Source organism: Dermochelys coriacea, chromosome 2 (genome assembly GCF_009764565.3).
Source record: "Dermochelys coriacea isolate rDerCor1 chromosome 2, rDerCor1.pri.v4, whole genome shotgun sequence".
Lineage (NCBI taxonomy): Eukaryota > Metazoa > Chordata > Testudines > Dermochelyidae > Dermochelys > Dermochelys coriacea.
In genome coordinates, this window is record NC_050069.1 from 88,866,460 (window position 1) to 88,884,233 (window position 17,774).

Below are 17,774 nucleotides of genomic sequence, written 5' to 3' on the forward strand. Positions count from 1 at the left end.
GCCTTTCTGCAGTTCCTGAAGAAGATAGTTGCTAATGAAGGGAAAAACAAAATGAACTTATGGAATGTTTCCATGATTGTTGCACCAAACGTCTTCATCTACAAGGGCAAACATGCAAACCAAGAAGAGATGCAAGCAGCAGCCACCACGGCACACATAGTGAGACTTTTAATTAAGTACCAGGACATCCTGTGGACAGTGAGTAATGCTGACTACAGTATATGTGTTTTGGTTCCCATATTTGTTTTTCTAGGTATCAGAGCTCAATGCAGCAGCCATACAGAGACAAGGAAACATGCAGCAATTTCTGCCTGGAACACACAACTGACAATGGTGAAATTAATCTCTGTACAATGCTTTGGTCCATTAGCCTTGTGTCCGCCTGCTATGCAAGCTTGAGAGAGCATTAATATACTGTCATTATATTAATGTAACCACCAGCTAGCTTTAAGTCAGTCCAAAATTCTGTTTGTAAGCCATTTTCAGAAGGGGTTGTTTCATGTCTTCAAACTTGGTAGTTCTTTTACTTATATCCATGCACGTGCAGTGTGACATTGTGCTTTTACGTCTTCATAGCAAGTGTGAGACTCTTCACTTTTATTGTATTACTAAAGGGAGGACGTGAAAATAGAGGTCAGCTTTACTCATTGGCTTGTCATTCTTTTCTTAACCTTTTTGAGGACTGGATGGAGTCGTTCATTTCAAGGCTACTCACTCAAATCCAGTCCATGTCAATATTGATCAGAAGTCATTACCATCTGATGGCTTTTGGTGGTCTATGTGAATGTGCTGGCAGTCTCACTTCCTTTTCTAGGAGACAAAGGATGGCCTAGTGGTTAAGGCACTTGTGTTGGACCCAGGAAGTCCCTGCTGTGCCATAGACTGCTTGTCTGACCTTGGGAAAACATTTAGTCTATGTGTGCCTCAGTTCCCCATCTGTAAAACAAAGATAATAGTACTTCTGCTCCTCACAAGATGTTGTGAGGATGGCATTACAGATTTGAGGTGCTCAGGAGCTATGGTAATGGAGGACATGTAAGTCCCCAAGATAGATCTAAAAGATACTATTGCAGTTGGCATTGGTAAGCATCCTTATTGACAGCTTCAGCAGAGAGGCCATAGATTGAATGGGCATGGAAAATGAACTATCATTTCATCCCTAGTGGTGGCTGAGTGATACTGGGGAAGTTTGCCCATGCTGTACTTCTTCCGGGAATAAACAGGACTCAGTTTCCAGTGCTTTTAATTTATTATCTCTTACAATCACTGAAGTCACTTGGGGTGGGGGGAGACAGGGGCAGAGGGAAGGTTTTCCCTCCCATCCTTTTGCATACACCCAGCCTTGGCTTCCTCTCTCTAGGTCCCGTACTTCCTGATTTCTCAAGTGAGAAAGATGAATGAGGCTACAATGAACAACACCAAGAGACAGATGATGTTTGACAAGGGTGTGAGAAGATTGCTGAGAAGAAAGACCATGGAACGAGAGAGACCTGAAAGATCAGAGGTGCATTAAGACATAACATATTTTTAAATGGCAGCTTTGAATTCCATCATGTCGCCATGTCTTTTCAATCCCCCTGGTGCTTTCTCCCATGCATGGGAAAAATCTCCTGTCAAATTTCATAAAGCTGCTACCTCATCCAATTTAAATCCTTCCTTGAAATCTACCTCTGTTGCAATACTGACAAATCACTCTCCTCTGGCATGGATTAGGCAAGTGGCAAGCTTTCACTTTTGTCCTTCAATTAAACTGTTTATTTTCTACCTCATCTTCCACCCACCCCTTCCCCATCTGACTATTACATCCTGTCTGGCAGAGACTGAGAGGTCTCTAGAGCAGGGACTGTTTTTGCTATTTTCTGTACAGTGCCTAGTACAACAGGACACTTCCTATGGGATTTTCAGACCCTACTAATACAAATACAAATAATAATTAATATGTTTCTTAGGGGTTTGTGAGGCAAATAAGTTTTACCAGAGAGGAGCAACGTGAGTTAAGATGTTAGAATAGTAGGCTTTATATTTACAGAAAAATGTTTTCATTTAAAATAAAAACACCCTTGATTTGGAAACTTAACTTTAGAATCTGACAAGCCTGAAACAAATTGGATTGTCATGTGCGAGAAGCTGTTTTGGGACTTGTGCACCTGGGGCTTGACATGTTGCTAAGACAAATAACAGAGATTTTGTGTGGAACTGATTGAGAATTATTCGACAAAATGTTTTTTCTTGTAAAGTGCCATTTTCTCTGGAAGGTTTCCTCAGGTCCAGGATGGAATTTCTGGTCAAAACAAGAGAGAGAAACTGATTCACTCCAGAATAACCTGGTGGTTAGGACATTCACCTAAAATGTGGGAGGTCCAGGTTCAAGTCACTGCTCCAAATAAGGACAGCTTCAATAGGCAAGAGTGGGAGAGACAGACAGAGGGTCTATATCCTAGTGGTTAAAGCACTCACTACAAATGTAGGAGAGAAGGGCATGGACTTGAACTGCATCTCCTATATTCCTGGTGAGTGCCCTAGTCAGAGGACTATTGGTTCTCTCTCTCTCTCTCTCTCATGCTTTTTCATGGAAAATCTCAAAAGGTTTCTTTTTTGTTCTGTTATGGAATGAAAGCAAATTCCAAAACCCCAGAATCTTTCATGAAGTTAAATTCTTGTTTTCTGACTAGCCTTAGTTCTGTGCTTGAGTTCTGCAAGAGAGGATATTAACTGAATTAGTCTAAAGTACCCCCTTTTGGTCAATTCCTCCAGTGGTGTTTTACAGTATGTGTTCTGAAAGAAAACGAGGGCTGCTCTTTGCAACAAAATGCCGAGTGTTCTGATGAGAATCAGCAAATTCATGGAATTACAATAGATTAAGTGGTGGTCCTGCTTTAGAATAGATCAGCTTTACCTGAATCTGGGCTAGGTTGCTATGTAACCATGCATTTGTCTGGTTGGCTATGGTTTCGCTGCTTGGTGACAAGCCATTGAGCAAAGTAGTCATGCTCTCCTGGTGCTTTGCAGGCAGCCACCTGTTGCTGTTCGTGTAGTAACCTACATGGCCAGGGATTCTTTGGGCCTCCTCCATTGCTATTTAGAAGATGGGAGAATAAGGAGCTGCTTTCCTCCATGGACCTTTGTCAGAGGAGGAATTGGGGAGCTGGTCCAGGGCTCTACAGCCCTGGCATAGACTTGAAGAACAAGAGAGGAGATTAGGATTTGAGGGAAAGACGTCAAGGAGTTGTTCACACTGCAAAAGACTGACAGCAGCCAGTCTCAGAGTGGGTCAACTGACTTGGGTTTGCAGGACTCACAACATGTGGCTAAAAAGACCTGTGTAAATGTTCAGTCTCAGGCTGTAGCCCAGGGTCCAAGCACCTGCTCTATTCAGCCTTGTAAGTCTGAGACTCACTGCCACGACGGTATTTTTGTAGTGTAGCCATATGCTAAAAGAATATGGGAAGCAGAGAGACTAGACATTGGGGAAGAGATGAGGAAGTGCTTTATGTATGAGTCATTGATTAGCCTTTACCCACTCAGATGTTTGGAGAGCACTAACACAGGTGTTTTGTGAATGGCATATACACATACATATATGTGTGATGCATATTTGTTTTAAATGTTGGTACAGGATACTGCATTTTAGACTTATATTCATACTATAAGTGATGGGACAAAACCAGTTTATTCTGGGAGAGAAAAATTATAAGTCATCCAGATACTTTTAGCATTCTGAATACAAGCTGGTCAGCAGATGGCAAAAGTCTTTGTATCTGACAAGTAGGGAATAGGCATTCCCAGGTAATTGGAATAGGGGAGGAAAATTGAGGCTGAATAATGGTTGAATAAGTGAGTTAAATTTCAAAGCATTTAATGTAACCAGCATCTTTCAGATGTTCTAAATTATGCAGTGATAAAAGTGACCGAGAGACTGCTATTGTTCTCTACTCAGGGTGGTATTAACCAGATTAGAATTAGGAAGCAAGCTTTACTAATTGATTTATCCTGCCATTAACCATGGAAGAATGAGTAAACTTTTATAGTTGATGGTCTGAACTCTGTACAAGGTCATATATCAATTAAGAGGAACCATATGGGATTTTATTTTTTGCTATGTATAAACTTGGATCTTGTTAAGGTTGTGGAGAGGGCAAAGAGTGAACTCAGTCTCCTTGCCTGTGGGGAATTTCTTCTTTAGAAAGGAAGAAAGGATATTTTCAAGTATATAATATAGTTTTTAAACAATTGCCTGTCCACTGGTTTGTGCTATAGGGATCCCAGTTAACGTCTGGATTTATTTCTGGCTGCAATTAAAAATCAGGGATTATAGTATATTCCATATATATTTACATAAAGCATGTCACAGTATTTGATTTTTTGGGTGTCATTAGTCCCCCTTCCGTCTACATACAAATTATACTAAACCAGAGTTCAGAGCCAGGACCCCAGGGGGATGAAGGGACCAAGCCTGAGTCAAGCTGGAACCCAGAGTTCAAGCCCTATTGCTTTTGCAGCGTAGATACTGTCTCACTGAACTTGTGCTTTAGGAATCTACCAAAAGTATCCCCACAGTCCCATGGGGTCAATTTTCTTGTCCTCTGGACAGTAAAGTTTGGTGGACTGTCATGTTTTCCCATGCTGTACCCCGAGCTAGAGCAGCCATATTGTAGCAGGGCGCTAGGAAGTCTGGGATATGGATGTAAATGCTGGAGCCCCAGATTGGGAGCCAGATTTCAAGATTTCCTAACCTGGGGTTACAAATGAGTGTAGACAATCAAGCACTAGGTTAACAAACCCAGGGTCTGCTAATTTGAGTTCTACTAACTCTGGGCTTACACTGCAGTGTAGACATACCTTTGTGTACTACCTTATTAGATAAAATACATTACTATGTGAGTATATGAAATATATGATTTGTAGCTCATAGATTTATTGCTCTAATGATTCAGGCAATCTATGTCATTAATTTTTAAAAGTAAACTTGAAAGTGCTTGAAGAACTGCCCCAGAGCTGAGCTATGACAATATATAACTAAACTTACTCTGCTGAATATTGACATGAGGGAACTGTCATTTTTTTCCGTGTCTGCAGACCCACATACCAGAGGGGGTGATAAGAGTTTATGCTCCACTGCATTCAAAAGTTTCTATGGCAATTCAACTGAACGGTCAAACAAAAGCCAGAGACATCCTGGCTCGATTTCACTGTGCAAACAGGTGGGTGAAAGCAGGAGGACACCAAAACATTCTATTTTTCCGGAGTAATATCTTCACAGTCATTAAAGAATAGGCTGTCCCTTTTAAGAGGCCCCATTGTGTTATTAGAATGCTTTTTTTTTATACTGGCAACAGTAATTATGGTAATGTCGGTCCATAAAAAAATTCTAAAGATTGATTTCTGCTCTTCAAATTCTACTTAATAACTGGCACCTATACAGAATCAGTCTGGCTTCTGTTATGCCTGTGCTGAAAAATATATTTTTCTAGGCTTTCTCCAGTCATAAGCTGGAAAGATTGTCTTAAACCCGAATGCAAATGTTAATGCTTTTGTTTTTTGTGCAAATGAATACCAATGTTAGTATTTAGAAGAGGTAGAGCAAAAGGAAGTCTGCTAGCTCTATTCTGAAAGTCCTTTATCGCTATTACATAGTTCTGTTCTTAAAATAAAAAATGGCATAAATTGCCTGCAGTAATCCTTTGTTGTACTGATAATACAGGTTCACTAGTTATAGCTAGCATAACAACTTCTACAACTACAGTTCTAAGACGATAACAACCCTCTCCATCATAATAAGGTGACATGGCAATTGTCCTTGTTACTCTGTTGATATATTAAGACTTCTAAAACTAATCATAGAAACAGAATGCAAAATCAGAGATCAATTGGATGTGTGAATTCCATTGCCTTCAATGGCACTTATGTACCATATGTCTGAGGGCAGAATTGGCCAAAAGGCTTTATGTAGGAGAAAAAAATAAACTAAAATAGCGGTATATTCTGAGTTCTGCCATCATTTTAATGTATCTGTTGCTCCAAACCACCATTTTTATTTTACAGAGTTCTTTTAAAATCACTTTTAATAACAGAATAATTATACCACTAGCCTGGCATACTATATACCACCAGTCACAGATAAACTAGTTCCTACACTAATTTACACCCTGTAGAATCCTAGTAAGTTCAGTGGAAATTTAACAAGGTAAAAATTGGTGGAGAACCTGGCCTATTTTAGGCCAGTGGCTCTCAACCCTTCCAGACTACTGTACCCCTTTCAGGAGTCTGATCTGTCTTGCATACCCCTCACTTAAAAACTACTCGCTTACAAAATCAAACATAAAAGTACAAAGGTGTCACAGCACACTATTACTGAAAAATTGCTTACTTTCTCATTTTTACCATATAATTGTAAACTAAATCAATTGGAATATCAATATTGCACTTACAACATTTTAATGTATAGTATATTGAGCACTATAAATAAGTCATTGTGTGAAATTTTAGTTTGTACTGACTTCACTAATGCTTTTTATGTAGCCTCTCGTAAAACTAGGCAATATCTAGATGAGTTGAAACTTGATGTACCCCCTAGGAGCTCTCTGTACCCCCAGGGGTACACATACCCCTGGTTGAGAACCACTTTTAGAGGCTATAGCTAATTCTGCTATTATAATATACTTTCCATTCTGTAGACAATATTCTATAGTGCTGAATGAGATATAAATGCTTACATTCAGTACATAAATTTGTTACTACTGGAACAAGATATATAGAATTCCTTGTTTGATTATGGTATAATGGTCATTTTCAATATATGCAATCACAATAATAATATAAAAGACTAAAACTCAATTTCTTCTCCATGATAGCCATGCATCATCAAAGAACACGAAAGTCCAGATCCAACGTTTATATGAAATTGGAGGAAACATAGGTAAACATTATTCTTAAAATTCAATTCTAAATTATTCTGAAATAACTCCATTTGTTTGATATCTTTACCGAGTAGAATCTTCTATACTGCAGTCCATCTGCAGAATGAAGGGCAAGATATAGGGTCTAATCCAAAGCCCAGTAGTCAATGGAAAGATTCCTGTTGACTTCAAGGGCTTCAGAGACAGTTCAGTGACCAAGTTCAGCTTATAACAACCCGATAAAGACATTGCCACAGGACCCCTAGTCAATGTCTGTGTTTCTGCCAAGTTCACCTGACCTTTTGCTTACTTCTCTCACACCTTCTTCATGCCTTCCTCCATGTAATCCCAATAGTTAGAGCACCCTTCTTTTCCTTGCTTGCCAGCAAATTCCCTCCCTACATTTAAATATTTTCTCAAATCTCTTTTTTTCCCTTTATACCTTTCAGTGAGACCCTCCCCAAAGCTTGGGATAGAAACGCAGTGGTGCCTATGTTTATTTAGATTGTATTCCTTGGGGCAGGACTATATCCATGTTCTGTATAGTGCTGAGCAACCTTTGGAATAAATATGCATTGAAATTAAATGTGATCTTACCATAAAGGCCAAGAAACAAAACTTTTAATTCAATATTATACAACTAAGTTGTTTTCCTTTCTCCCTTCTTACTAAAGATTATTTTGGACTATGTTTTAAATCTTTGCTTGGGCAGTTCATGCCCAGATGGGAGTATATCTGCACGGTAGAGTTTATTTTTGATCAATGCCAGTAAGAAACAGTATATACATATAGGCATAAGAAGGAAGGTTATTGGTTACAATCCTAAGCTGAGAGAGTCATGCAGAGTAAGGACACCTACAATTATGTTCATGGCAACAATATGATCCCTGTTTATAGTGAAGCCACAATGCTGGTGCACTGAGTCTATAACTAAATGGAGTGCAAAGAATTTTCCAGGATCACCAGCACCTGATAGTAGATTGATCATTAATTAGAAACAATGCAGAGCAGATTTGCAGAAACACCCTTTTCTGTTCTACGATAAAGCAGAGAAACTGCCAGCCAGCACAGCAAAGGTTAAAGAGAGCCTTTGGCCCAGCTAGCCCCGCCCAATTAGACCTGTTGCCAGTGGCAGGCAGGCCAGCTCTAGGTTTTTTGCCTCCCCAAGCAAAAATTTGCCACCCCAAGCTCCAAGAGCACAACTGCCCAAGGGAAAAAAAAGGAATGCCGCCCCTGGAATTGTGCCGCCCCAAGCACATGCTTGCTTTGCTGGTGCCTAGAACTGGTCCTGGTGGCAGGCCTGGAGAGGGAGAAAAGAAGAATGTAGCTCAGTTCAGGGCTGACTGAGGGAGAGGCAGAAGGTAGCTGCTTCCCTATCTGAGGGGAAGGAGCACTATCCAGCCAGACAAGGCAAACAGCAGGGAGTAAACACCATCTTCCCAGTCAAGGGAGACTGCAAAGGAGACCTAGTAGCCTCCAGCACCTGAGGTAACTGAACAAGAGAACCCCCAGAGACATTGTGGGGTTTGCCCTCACCAACATGCAGCTGCCCCACCCAAGGAGGCCTGGATCTGTGGCAAGGCACCACCCGAGAGGACGCTACAGGAAGGAGGCTGCCCAGCAAACTGGACTAGAGGGGCCATGACCCAAACTGAACAGACTGGTAGCAAGTAGCCCAGGACAGTGGATTTTGACTCCCTATTGGGAGGGCCCCCTGCCATTCAGGAGTTGATCTACATAGGACCCTGGGCTGGGACCTGGTGGAGAGGGTGGACCTGGGTGCCCCTATTCCCCTGGCCTTAAAGACTGTACCTCCTCAACCAAGCAGTGGGGCTGAGCGCCATGTGCTCTAGCCACTAGGCCAGCTCCAAGCCACCTGTTACATGCACATTCAAGTTGGAAGGTGCACACACAAAACCTGACTTGCTTCTGTGCAGTTTGGAAACTTGCTCAAGCACACTTCTGAAAATCTAGATCTGTTGGATCTAGATCTCAGCATACCAAAGACAATATGTGAACAATTATTCTTCATTTTTGTTTCAGGACTGCATTGTTTGGACCCAGATGCATACATGTTAGATGTTTACCGTGCAAATCCTCAAGCAGAATGGGTGATTAAGCCAAAATCAAGTTGAAGCTTGCAAAGATATCACACCTCAGTGATTTGGAAAAAGCCAAAAAGATGGCAATGATGCTTTCCATCTCAAGACAACCTGGCCACAAATGAAATGAAAGCATTTGTTATTTTATATATTTTCCTCCCAATGTACTTTACCATCAAGCCTTTCCATATACCAAATGGGTGATGAAAGCTGTTACTCCAATTTATGGAACATTATACAATGGTGACACTGTCACATGGATTATATTTGTGCCAGTTCTTCAATTGACATGAATGAGGAAGGAGCAGAGGTACTTAGAAACAACTTGTGGACCTGAGTATTTTTTTCACTTCTTGACTTGATGCTGAGAAAACACATTTTTATAAACAGGTAACACAATGACATCCTAGAATGTAGTGATTGCTACCGACTGCAAGGTAGTGCAAAAGAATCACCATGGTATGCAAGAAGGGAAACATATCCATTAAACATGGACTATGGGCACTGGACTGACAGCAGTGCCACAATGTGTTTATGTGATAACCTCGAACCCTTCTTTCAAAAGCAAACCAGTTTATAAAGTAACACGTACATTGTTACAATATTTGTGCGGCTGACTCACTCCTCATTAGTAGCTGATACTGAGGAGAAAGAACTACTGTGTAAAGACAAACGTACTGTTTATGTATGTTGTACTGTATATGTTACTACTATCAGCCTTCTGATACATCTCTCTCCGGTGTTGACCATGTACCAATGTATTTGTAGCACCACTGCCTCACAAATTAAACACTTCTTCCTTCTCCCTCCCTCCCCATACACACATGTAAAAGTGATGGGGCTCTGAGACAGCCACTAGTCTTCCCACTCCAGTTTTCACTGACTAGTCATGGGTTTAAAATGTTTTCTGCATAATTATCTTAATATGTGTGCTGAATGTCTTAAGAGCCAGTTACAGACATTACCCTTTCTCCAAAACCTAGTCTTTTCTCATTTTTAGGCTAATTGTTTTTCCTTAGTCTCTTTTAGTTTAATATGAAAGTAGTTTTTAGTCTTGTCAGAAGTGTTCAGAAGAAAGATCTTGTCTGACACTTGTGTACTATGGCAGGGGTTTTAGGTTTTCCTGTTCATAGAGATGGAGAAGAAGAGTTTCTGATGAGAAGTAGGATTTATTATTATTTAACATTGCCATTGTGGTAGTGCCTAAAGGCCGCAACCAGGTTGAGCCCCACTGTGCTAGGCACTATACAAACAAGTAACAAATAGCTAACCCTGCTGCAAATTGCATACAGTCTAAAAGATGAGATTTAATAGGTCAAGACAAACAATCAGGCTGGGATAGGGTTGGGGAGACAGTATAACAAATTTATTTACTAGAATATGCTCAATTCTTAGCCAGTCAGTAGTAGTGCTCCCAGCGCTCCAGCTGGCTAGGCATGATCAGGCTGTACTCTACTGCATGCATAGACATATGCTTGCAAGAGATGTGGTGATGCTCTAGAAATCAAGAATTTCTTTCTCATGCTGCAAAAACAGGAAGTTATGTCAATGTCAGAAATATCCTATGTTAAATTTGAATGATATATATTTACTGTATGATAAATTCATCTGTGGTATGACCTGTACAATCACTTTGATGGTTTTTTCCCCTCCATGAATTGGCCACAGGAATATGGAGAGAAATAATCTTTCATTTATGAGGTAGCAATCGATAACTGTTATGAGCTGTGTCCACAAATACATGTAAAGTATGTTATCTTCATGAAAGAGCAGGTAACTTGTGATGGTTTGCTACATCGGTGTAATTACTATTGTTATATATTTTGAAACCTTACTTTAGGTCTCAGATTACTATATATCATGCCCTCCACTACACCCATGCAACCTTATTGGTGGTACTTAGTAAGCGAAGCCAACCTGTGGCATATGGAATATTTCACTTTTTTAGTTGAGCGTATAGGGGGCAGAATTTGGTTTCCTTTCTTCAAGCTACAGGGTAGGATAAAATTTAACAACATTCAGTACCCTCACCTAAATTTTGCAAAATTGCTTTTCTTCAGCTCCAGGGCATAATATGAATCTCTGCCAAATTCTAGCTAGGATAGTTCTAGTACAGCTGTAATAAAAACAACATATTTCTTGTTTTCACAAGTCTTTGGTCATGTGTATTTGAGAGATGTGGGCCAGTGGTTTGGCAACAAGACTAATAGCTCAACTGTTCTAGTACTAATTTTTACACTGGTTCCTTCTGTGATCAAGTCACTTAATCCCTCTGCCCCCAAGGTCTTAACTATAAAATAGGACTAATAATACTCTTCTCAGGAGGGTAGCATAAGAATTAGATAAGGTCAAATTCTGCTCTCAGATATGTGCATGCAACCCCTATGAGCCAAACAGGAGTTGTAAACATATCTTATAAAAGGATAAACAGCTCCTAGGGATTTTATGTGGAAAATCCCCCTTGAATGTGAAGAGCAGTATAGAAGTAATATTATATTTATTACCATTGAAAGGGTTTCTATGATTTCACAGAAATCCTGCACATCTGCTAAATAATTTAAAATGTAGAACCCAAGATAACATTTTCTAAAGTATATTCAAATGCATTCAACTTCTCCACCTTGTCCCCAAGCATTCAGACTGTAACTTACTCTATACGTTTTGGACTCCCAAATGTAGATTCCACTAGAAATCTTGCTAAAATAAATACTGCTGTGTGTTACAAATGAAGGAAGGCTGCTTGGAATACCTTAGCCACTTCCCCTCTTTGCATAGGGACAGAAGAAAGCCAAATTTGATTTAAGTAAATCCATCTTTTGATACTGGAATGATTACTTTTTTAATTAAAACTGTCTGTCACTTTAATCCACATAAATATAAGCAGTCGGAATAGATTCTTCAAACAGTATACAGACTGGTAATATAGGGCCAAAATCTTGCTGTCATTGAATTAAAAATTAAAATTCCAATTGACATGAAGGAGAAAAGGAACTAATTGCCTAAGTCATACTTATTGTAGTTGGAGTTGTTACTTATGTTTTACATTGGCCACATTGGCTAACAGGAAAATAAATATTATAGTCAAAATGTTCAAACATGGGGTCTTGACATTAGGCCTACCAGTTTGAAAAGGTTGTCTTAGGTTTCTGGATTTCTGCTTCCATTAGCAGCAGTTTCATTCAAAGTTGTTACATGTTGGTTTGTTAGGTAACAAAATTGTACAGTGAAATATTAATAAGGGACTGAACATGTTTAGGAGTAGAATGTATTCAACAACCTCCAGAGATGCCTTAAGTGTTTACACACTCCACTGGCTACAAAAAGATCATTTTCTACATCAACACACTAGCTATAGAGAAGTATGTAAGAAGTAATTAGAAACATATTGGAACAATCCAACTCCTTTTCATATTGCTAATGTCTTTATAATGTGTATATACACTGTAAACTACCTCACTGCATTTGCCAGGAAAAAACATTCTGGCTTAGAAGCATTTTATTCCAAAGCGTCCTTAGTAGTAGCATTGCCTACTTCTACTTGCCTCACAGCCTTTGATGTTGCTGCATTAACAATGTTTCCTTTCAGTGGGCAAGATCTGGAAATCAGCCAGTTTTAAAAACCAGAATGACATATTTCTTGCTAAGAAAGATATTGCACACCAGATGTGTTGCCTCACTCCTTGATCTTATAGCTGGTCATATTCAAAACAACTGTAGTGAATCATGGGGGGTTTGAACGTTAGGTAAGAGATCCATTTTTAGAAACCCTAACTATGCAAAAAAACAAAACAAAACAAAACCAGTTTTCCATAATAGGTCATTCCCTTGGAAAATAATATGATGCCATTAGGTAAATCAAATGTTTGTACGTATGTTTTTCCTTACCTCTCCTTGTTAGAATGTTGACTGTTTTGTTACAATAAATTCCACTCTCTGCATACTAGTGTATTGGTAATGTAGAACATGTACATTGTATTTTATCCATGACAAAAATAAAAACAATGTAAACTAACCGTCTCATTCAGATTCTCACAGCATTTTTAATACATGGTACCTGGGAAATGGGTGATTCAGGATTTTGGGAAATGAGTCAATTTTATTTTAAAAGCAGCCCCTTTGTGAGAGCACTTAGGGAAGTGCATGGACAAATTTAGTACAATAATAAAGAGTCTTCTATATTGAGTAAAGGGATGGCAGGAGCATTACATTTTGGTTATATTGTGACAATATAAAGCAAATAATGCTAGTATACAGAGGGCAACTTAACAGATGACTGGAATAAAAGCTAACACAGAAAACAAATATGAAAGAGAAAACATAGATAGGAGGATTCCAGTCATCTGTTAAGTTGCCCTCTGTATACTAGCATTATTTGCTTTATATTGTCACAATTATGCACTTCATAGTATCTGGTTCTTTTCTTACAATTAGATGTAACTACTACACGACATGAAATGTAACTACTACACCACATGAAATAATGCACATTCTATTGTATTTTCATTGTCTGGTCCAATTTTATTTTTATTATAAAAGACCAATACACAATATAACAAAATAATGTCAAGCAAACAGAACACGCTTTGTAAACACTGATTAATCAAAGTTTCCAAAAAAGAAAAATACCCAATTAATAGCTGTTAAAATTTTAGTAGAGGTATTGGTTGTACAAGATGGTTTTAGTTAAAAATGTAAGCATAGAACTTCTTCTAAATATATTTGTCCTGAGTTGGAAAGTAACTGAGAGACATGGGGTTCTCATTTTAAAAAAAATCACCTCTTCATTAAGAAATTTAAAAACCCATCTCGATCCCCAAATCCTTCCCTGAAGTTTAGTGCTCAGACCCAGGGCAGGAATGCGGAAACACGCCGTGCAGGTCAAAGGCTTCGCTGAAGTCATAGGATTCTACCAGTTGGCCCTTAATCAGCTTAAGGTTTCTCAAACACCCATGGAACGAGCTCTTGCTTGTCAGACAGTTTTGCTTCATATCAGCTGAAAAAGAAAATATGAAATAGCTAGAATGTGCTTCTATTGGAAGGGGATGGAAGCTGCATGTGAAGAATGATAGCAAGTGCTAGGCTTACAAATTATTCATAAACATCATTGGACATAAAAAGAGAGCCAGCAGAGCACCAGACTCTACCAGCATCAGTGGGAATTGAGGCTGCTCAGACCACTCAGGAAGTGCTCAGTGCTTGCAGGCTCAGGCTCAGAGTTTTCAAAAACTGCCATGTGGTTTGCATCAGCCAAACTAGATGGGCAATTCAGACAGCAGTAGGGGAAAGAAACCCACCTCAGCCTGAGGGAAGACAGATGATAGCCATGCCGCAATCACTGTTACAGAACAAGCTGGTCTGGAGCCCAGTATATCTTCTACCAGGATATTGCAGCTGCTAGATCTGCATAACCTTGTACTCTTTTGGCCTTAGTTGCTCCCCCAGTCCATCCCTTCATGCTGAACCACATGGAATTGTAGTTTACAAAGACCAGCTCTATTGCATGATACAAGAGGTGAAACAGTGCACTGAATGCTTTCTGCAGCACTTATTATAGTGGGGGAGTATCTCCCTTCTCTGCACCTATGATACATATTTCCAAGAGGAATCTTGCTAGAGGAACAATTACTATTGCATTAGCACCATTTAAACAAACATAACCCCCATAAAACCTTCAGTGGAATCCTAGGAGATCAAGCAGTAGCCATGCTTGATGGAATCATTCATTAATAGCTGTAAACTATCTTAAGCTCCAACATGCAAGGTGCTGTACAAGTGCAAAGTATTATTCCAAAGCTTTCCAAATGCTTAAAAGTCATATTTGCTCTGTAGATTTCATCAGTCTAAGCTCTTCATAACAAGTAGGCCTTGTGACATTACACTCCATATTCTTTATGGAAATATGTTTATGATATGGATATGGCATAACAGATATACTTTGTGCAAGATGGTTCATGTAAGATATCATTGGAAAGGTTATGATTTACTGAATGTGATTATACAATACATTTATACATTTGCATGCCTGTTTCTCGTTTCTGTATCTGAAGTTAGGCATACTGACCACGTATCTATATTTCAAAATGTGCTACTTTGGGTGTCTCCCACAACTAGCCCTTCAGGTACAACAGTGCAAAGCCAAATAGGGCTGATGGCCCATCAGCAAAAGACAAAGGACTGTGGAAGAGTTTAGTCTTCCTGTGGACGCTCCAGACAGCCTACAAGTATTGGCTGCTACAACCCTGCCAAGACATGATTGAGCCACCCGGTACTGGAACCCCCCCCCCGCTGCCGGTGGAATGCCAGTGTTTTTCCACTGGAAGACAAAGGGGTCCAACCCGTCACAGGCCTATCTATTCTAATAATAACTGCTGTTTCAGAGAATAATTTACGTGGGCGTTTCACACTTTGTTTAATAATTCATCATCGTCTGATGTCTATTCAGGCTTAATAGAAGTATAGGTATTAAAAAGTTGCAAATAAATATATTCACCCTGCTTGCAAAGTGGCCAATTTTCTGATGTTACAAATGCAATCTTTTTAATGGCCTACAGTATAGTTTAATCTTAAAAGCACTAAACTCTATTTTTCTTGGCATTATTATAATTTAATGACAATAAATATTTATATGAAAAAGGAAATTATGCAGAGCAAGTGAGACCTAATGATAAATTTACACCCGGTGTCTATCTTGGCCTGTAGAAACAGTCCCTCGCAGACCCAAGTATGACCCTCTCAATGACAACTGTAAAGGTTTCACTGTTGTTTGTAAGAGCAACTCCTAACTCACTACATCTAACACGTTGTCATGGTATTTATCTATCAAAAATGCCATGTGAGGTATCAAATAGAAGTTTATACCATACTGGTCATCATAAGAAAGGTTACATTTTAGTCAGAGGTATTTTTAGTAAACATCACAGACAGGTCATGGGAAGTAAACAAATGAGAGGGAGGGATCTCAGAGGACAAGCACAGCCCCATAATGCATCATGCTAGCCATGTAGCGGGCGTGGCCACAACTAGTGGGGGTGAGCATGGTATAAATGCCTACACAGATGGTGGGGGGAAGGGGAATGCCTTGATATGCCCATTGATACAGCACACCCTCACAGGATGCTCCGCAAGTGAGGATCCTGTGTCACCTCAGATTGAAAAGTGGCCCCATTCCACGGAAACCCCAAGGAAGGGAAGTAGTTCACAGGGTACAACTCTCCTCCAGTGTTAGGGTTGAGACTTGGCAGGGCAGTGTAAATTCACACCTTCAACTGATCTCCTTCAATAAATCCATATCAAAAGAATTTTTGGCAGAATCAATTTTTCGTGACCGGAGTTAACCCATCCCCCACAAAGTAAGTTCTGGAGACTCAAAAATGTTAGTAGGATCTTAGCATAGCTGATCTCACATTACATTCACTAAATTATTATGGTCTATGAGTTTGTGAACTGCCTAGTTAGCTATTTAGCGAGAGAGAAATACTACTGTACATACCTGGAAAGCCTCCAACATAAATGGGATTGTTTGTATCTGCAGATGTTGACTGGATGTGGGGATTATCAGCCTGAACCAAATTCCCATCAATCATCAGAGCAATGCGATGCTTGCTTTTGTTTGCTTGAAGCTTGTGCCACTTTCCATCACATAAGCTATTTGCACCTCGTGGTTCATATGTGGCTGTTATTCTGCCAGCTCCATTGTTGACATGGAACAAAACCTGAACAAATAACCGGATGCCAATAATGACACAGACAGTAAGAACACGTGGAGCAATTTGATTGAATAAAAGCACATTCATGCTGCTGCAAAGAGTCCTTTTTTTTTTTAAATAAATGACTGACGAGTAACCAAAGCCCAGTAACCAATATCATAGATGGTGTTTAAATCCTTATTAAAGTATTTTCTAAACCTAACCATGATACATTCAACAAGCTAGGCATTCTTTATTTGAGATATAAATGTTTGGTATAAATATGGGGACTGGTTCTTCTACACCAGTGTACTTCCACTGACTTAATAGGCATTACACCTGACTTACATTGGAGTACTAAGACCATCATGTCCAGTAATTGCTTCAATAGGGCAGCAGTTATGTACAGGATGGGAAACCACTCGGTCAGTGCCAATATGTGCATGGATACATATGTATGAATGTGTGGTTCTATTTCTGTTTTTTTTTTTCTGTTTTTTTTTTGTTTTGTTTAAACAGGCGAAAAGACAAAATTTTGTGTTGACCCTCAAACATGTAAATATTACCCAAAAACAAGGGCAAATTGGGGAAAATATTTAAAAGCAATGTATTGTTTACTTATTTATTTTGTACAGAAGTAGGGAATTATGTACTAATTGCTACAAGGTACTTTCTGTGTAACTTTCTGAATCATAAAGACCAGTGAGACCTAGAACACAATTAATTACCCGGAGTACTAACCATAAAGATTGCAGTTCCCTATAATGGAGGCATGGCTAGCAGCTGATCAATTTTGTACCCGTAAAAAAGGTGGGAACTCTGACTTCAGACATAGCCAGCTCTAGGAAATTTTCAATATTTAGATAAGCAATTTTGTTGGGGGCATTGTCTGCAAATGGATAAATTAGGGTGTGGGATAAGGAATTGTTATTCTATTGTAATAGGGTAATGAGCTCCCTAGTCAATGGCATTGCATGTAAGTTGGTTCTTTATTTTTGGGATGAAGAAGATTTTAAATTGTCTGGGTGGCAGATAATGAGAAATTTCCTGATATACAGAGGGCTGAGCTAAACAGCCACAGGCTCCCTCTC

At 39.4% G+C, this 17,774-nt stretch overlaps 2 protein-coding genes across 7 annotated transcripts in view; one reads left to right on the forward strand and one right to left on the reverse strand.

Annotated features, from left to right (window-relative positions):
- The window catches only part of ARHGAP28 (Rho GTPase activating protein 28), a 94,827-nt gene extending 82,063 nt beyond the window's left edge, over positions 1–12,764 (forward strand). For 5 of the 6 annotated variants that reach the window (XM_038392824.2, XM_043508081.1, XM_038392830.2 and 2 more), the window contains 5 exons: positions 1–198; positions 1,361–1,504; positions 5,077–5,201; positions 6,852–6,916; positions 8,940–12,764. In XM_038392824.2, the coding sequence (XP_038248752.1) occupies positions 1–198; positions 1,361–1,504; positions 5,077–5,201; positions 6,852–6,916; positions 8,940–9,031 (624 nt within the window). In that variant the 3' untranslated portion in view covers positions 9,032–12,764. The remainder of the gene's footprint in view (positions 199–1,360; positions 1,505–5,076; positions 5,202–6,851; positions 6,917–8,939) is intronic. The other variant, XM_043508080.1, reaches the window with a different exon arrangement.
- A 744-nt stretch (positions 12,765–13,508) lies between these two features.
- Positions 13,509–17,774, reverse strand: part of LAMA1 (laminin subunit alpha 1) — a 156,032-nt gene continuing 151,766 nt past the window's right edge. The window contains exons 62-63 of the mRNA XM_038393112.2: positions 16,488–16,710; positions 13,509–13,991 (exon numbers count right to left, since the gene is read on the reverse strand). Coding sequence (XP_038249040.1) covers positions 13,831–13,991; positions 16,488–16,710 — 384 coding nt within the window. The 3' untranslated portion in view covers positions 13,509–13,830. The remainder of the gene's footprint in view (positions 13,992–16,487; positions 16,711–17,774) is intronic.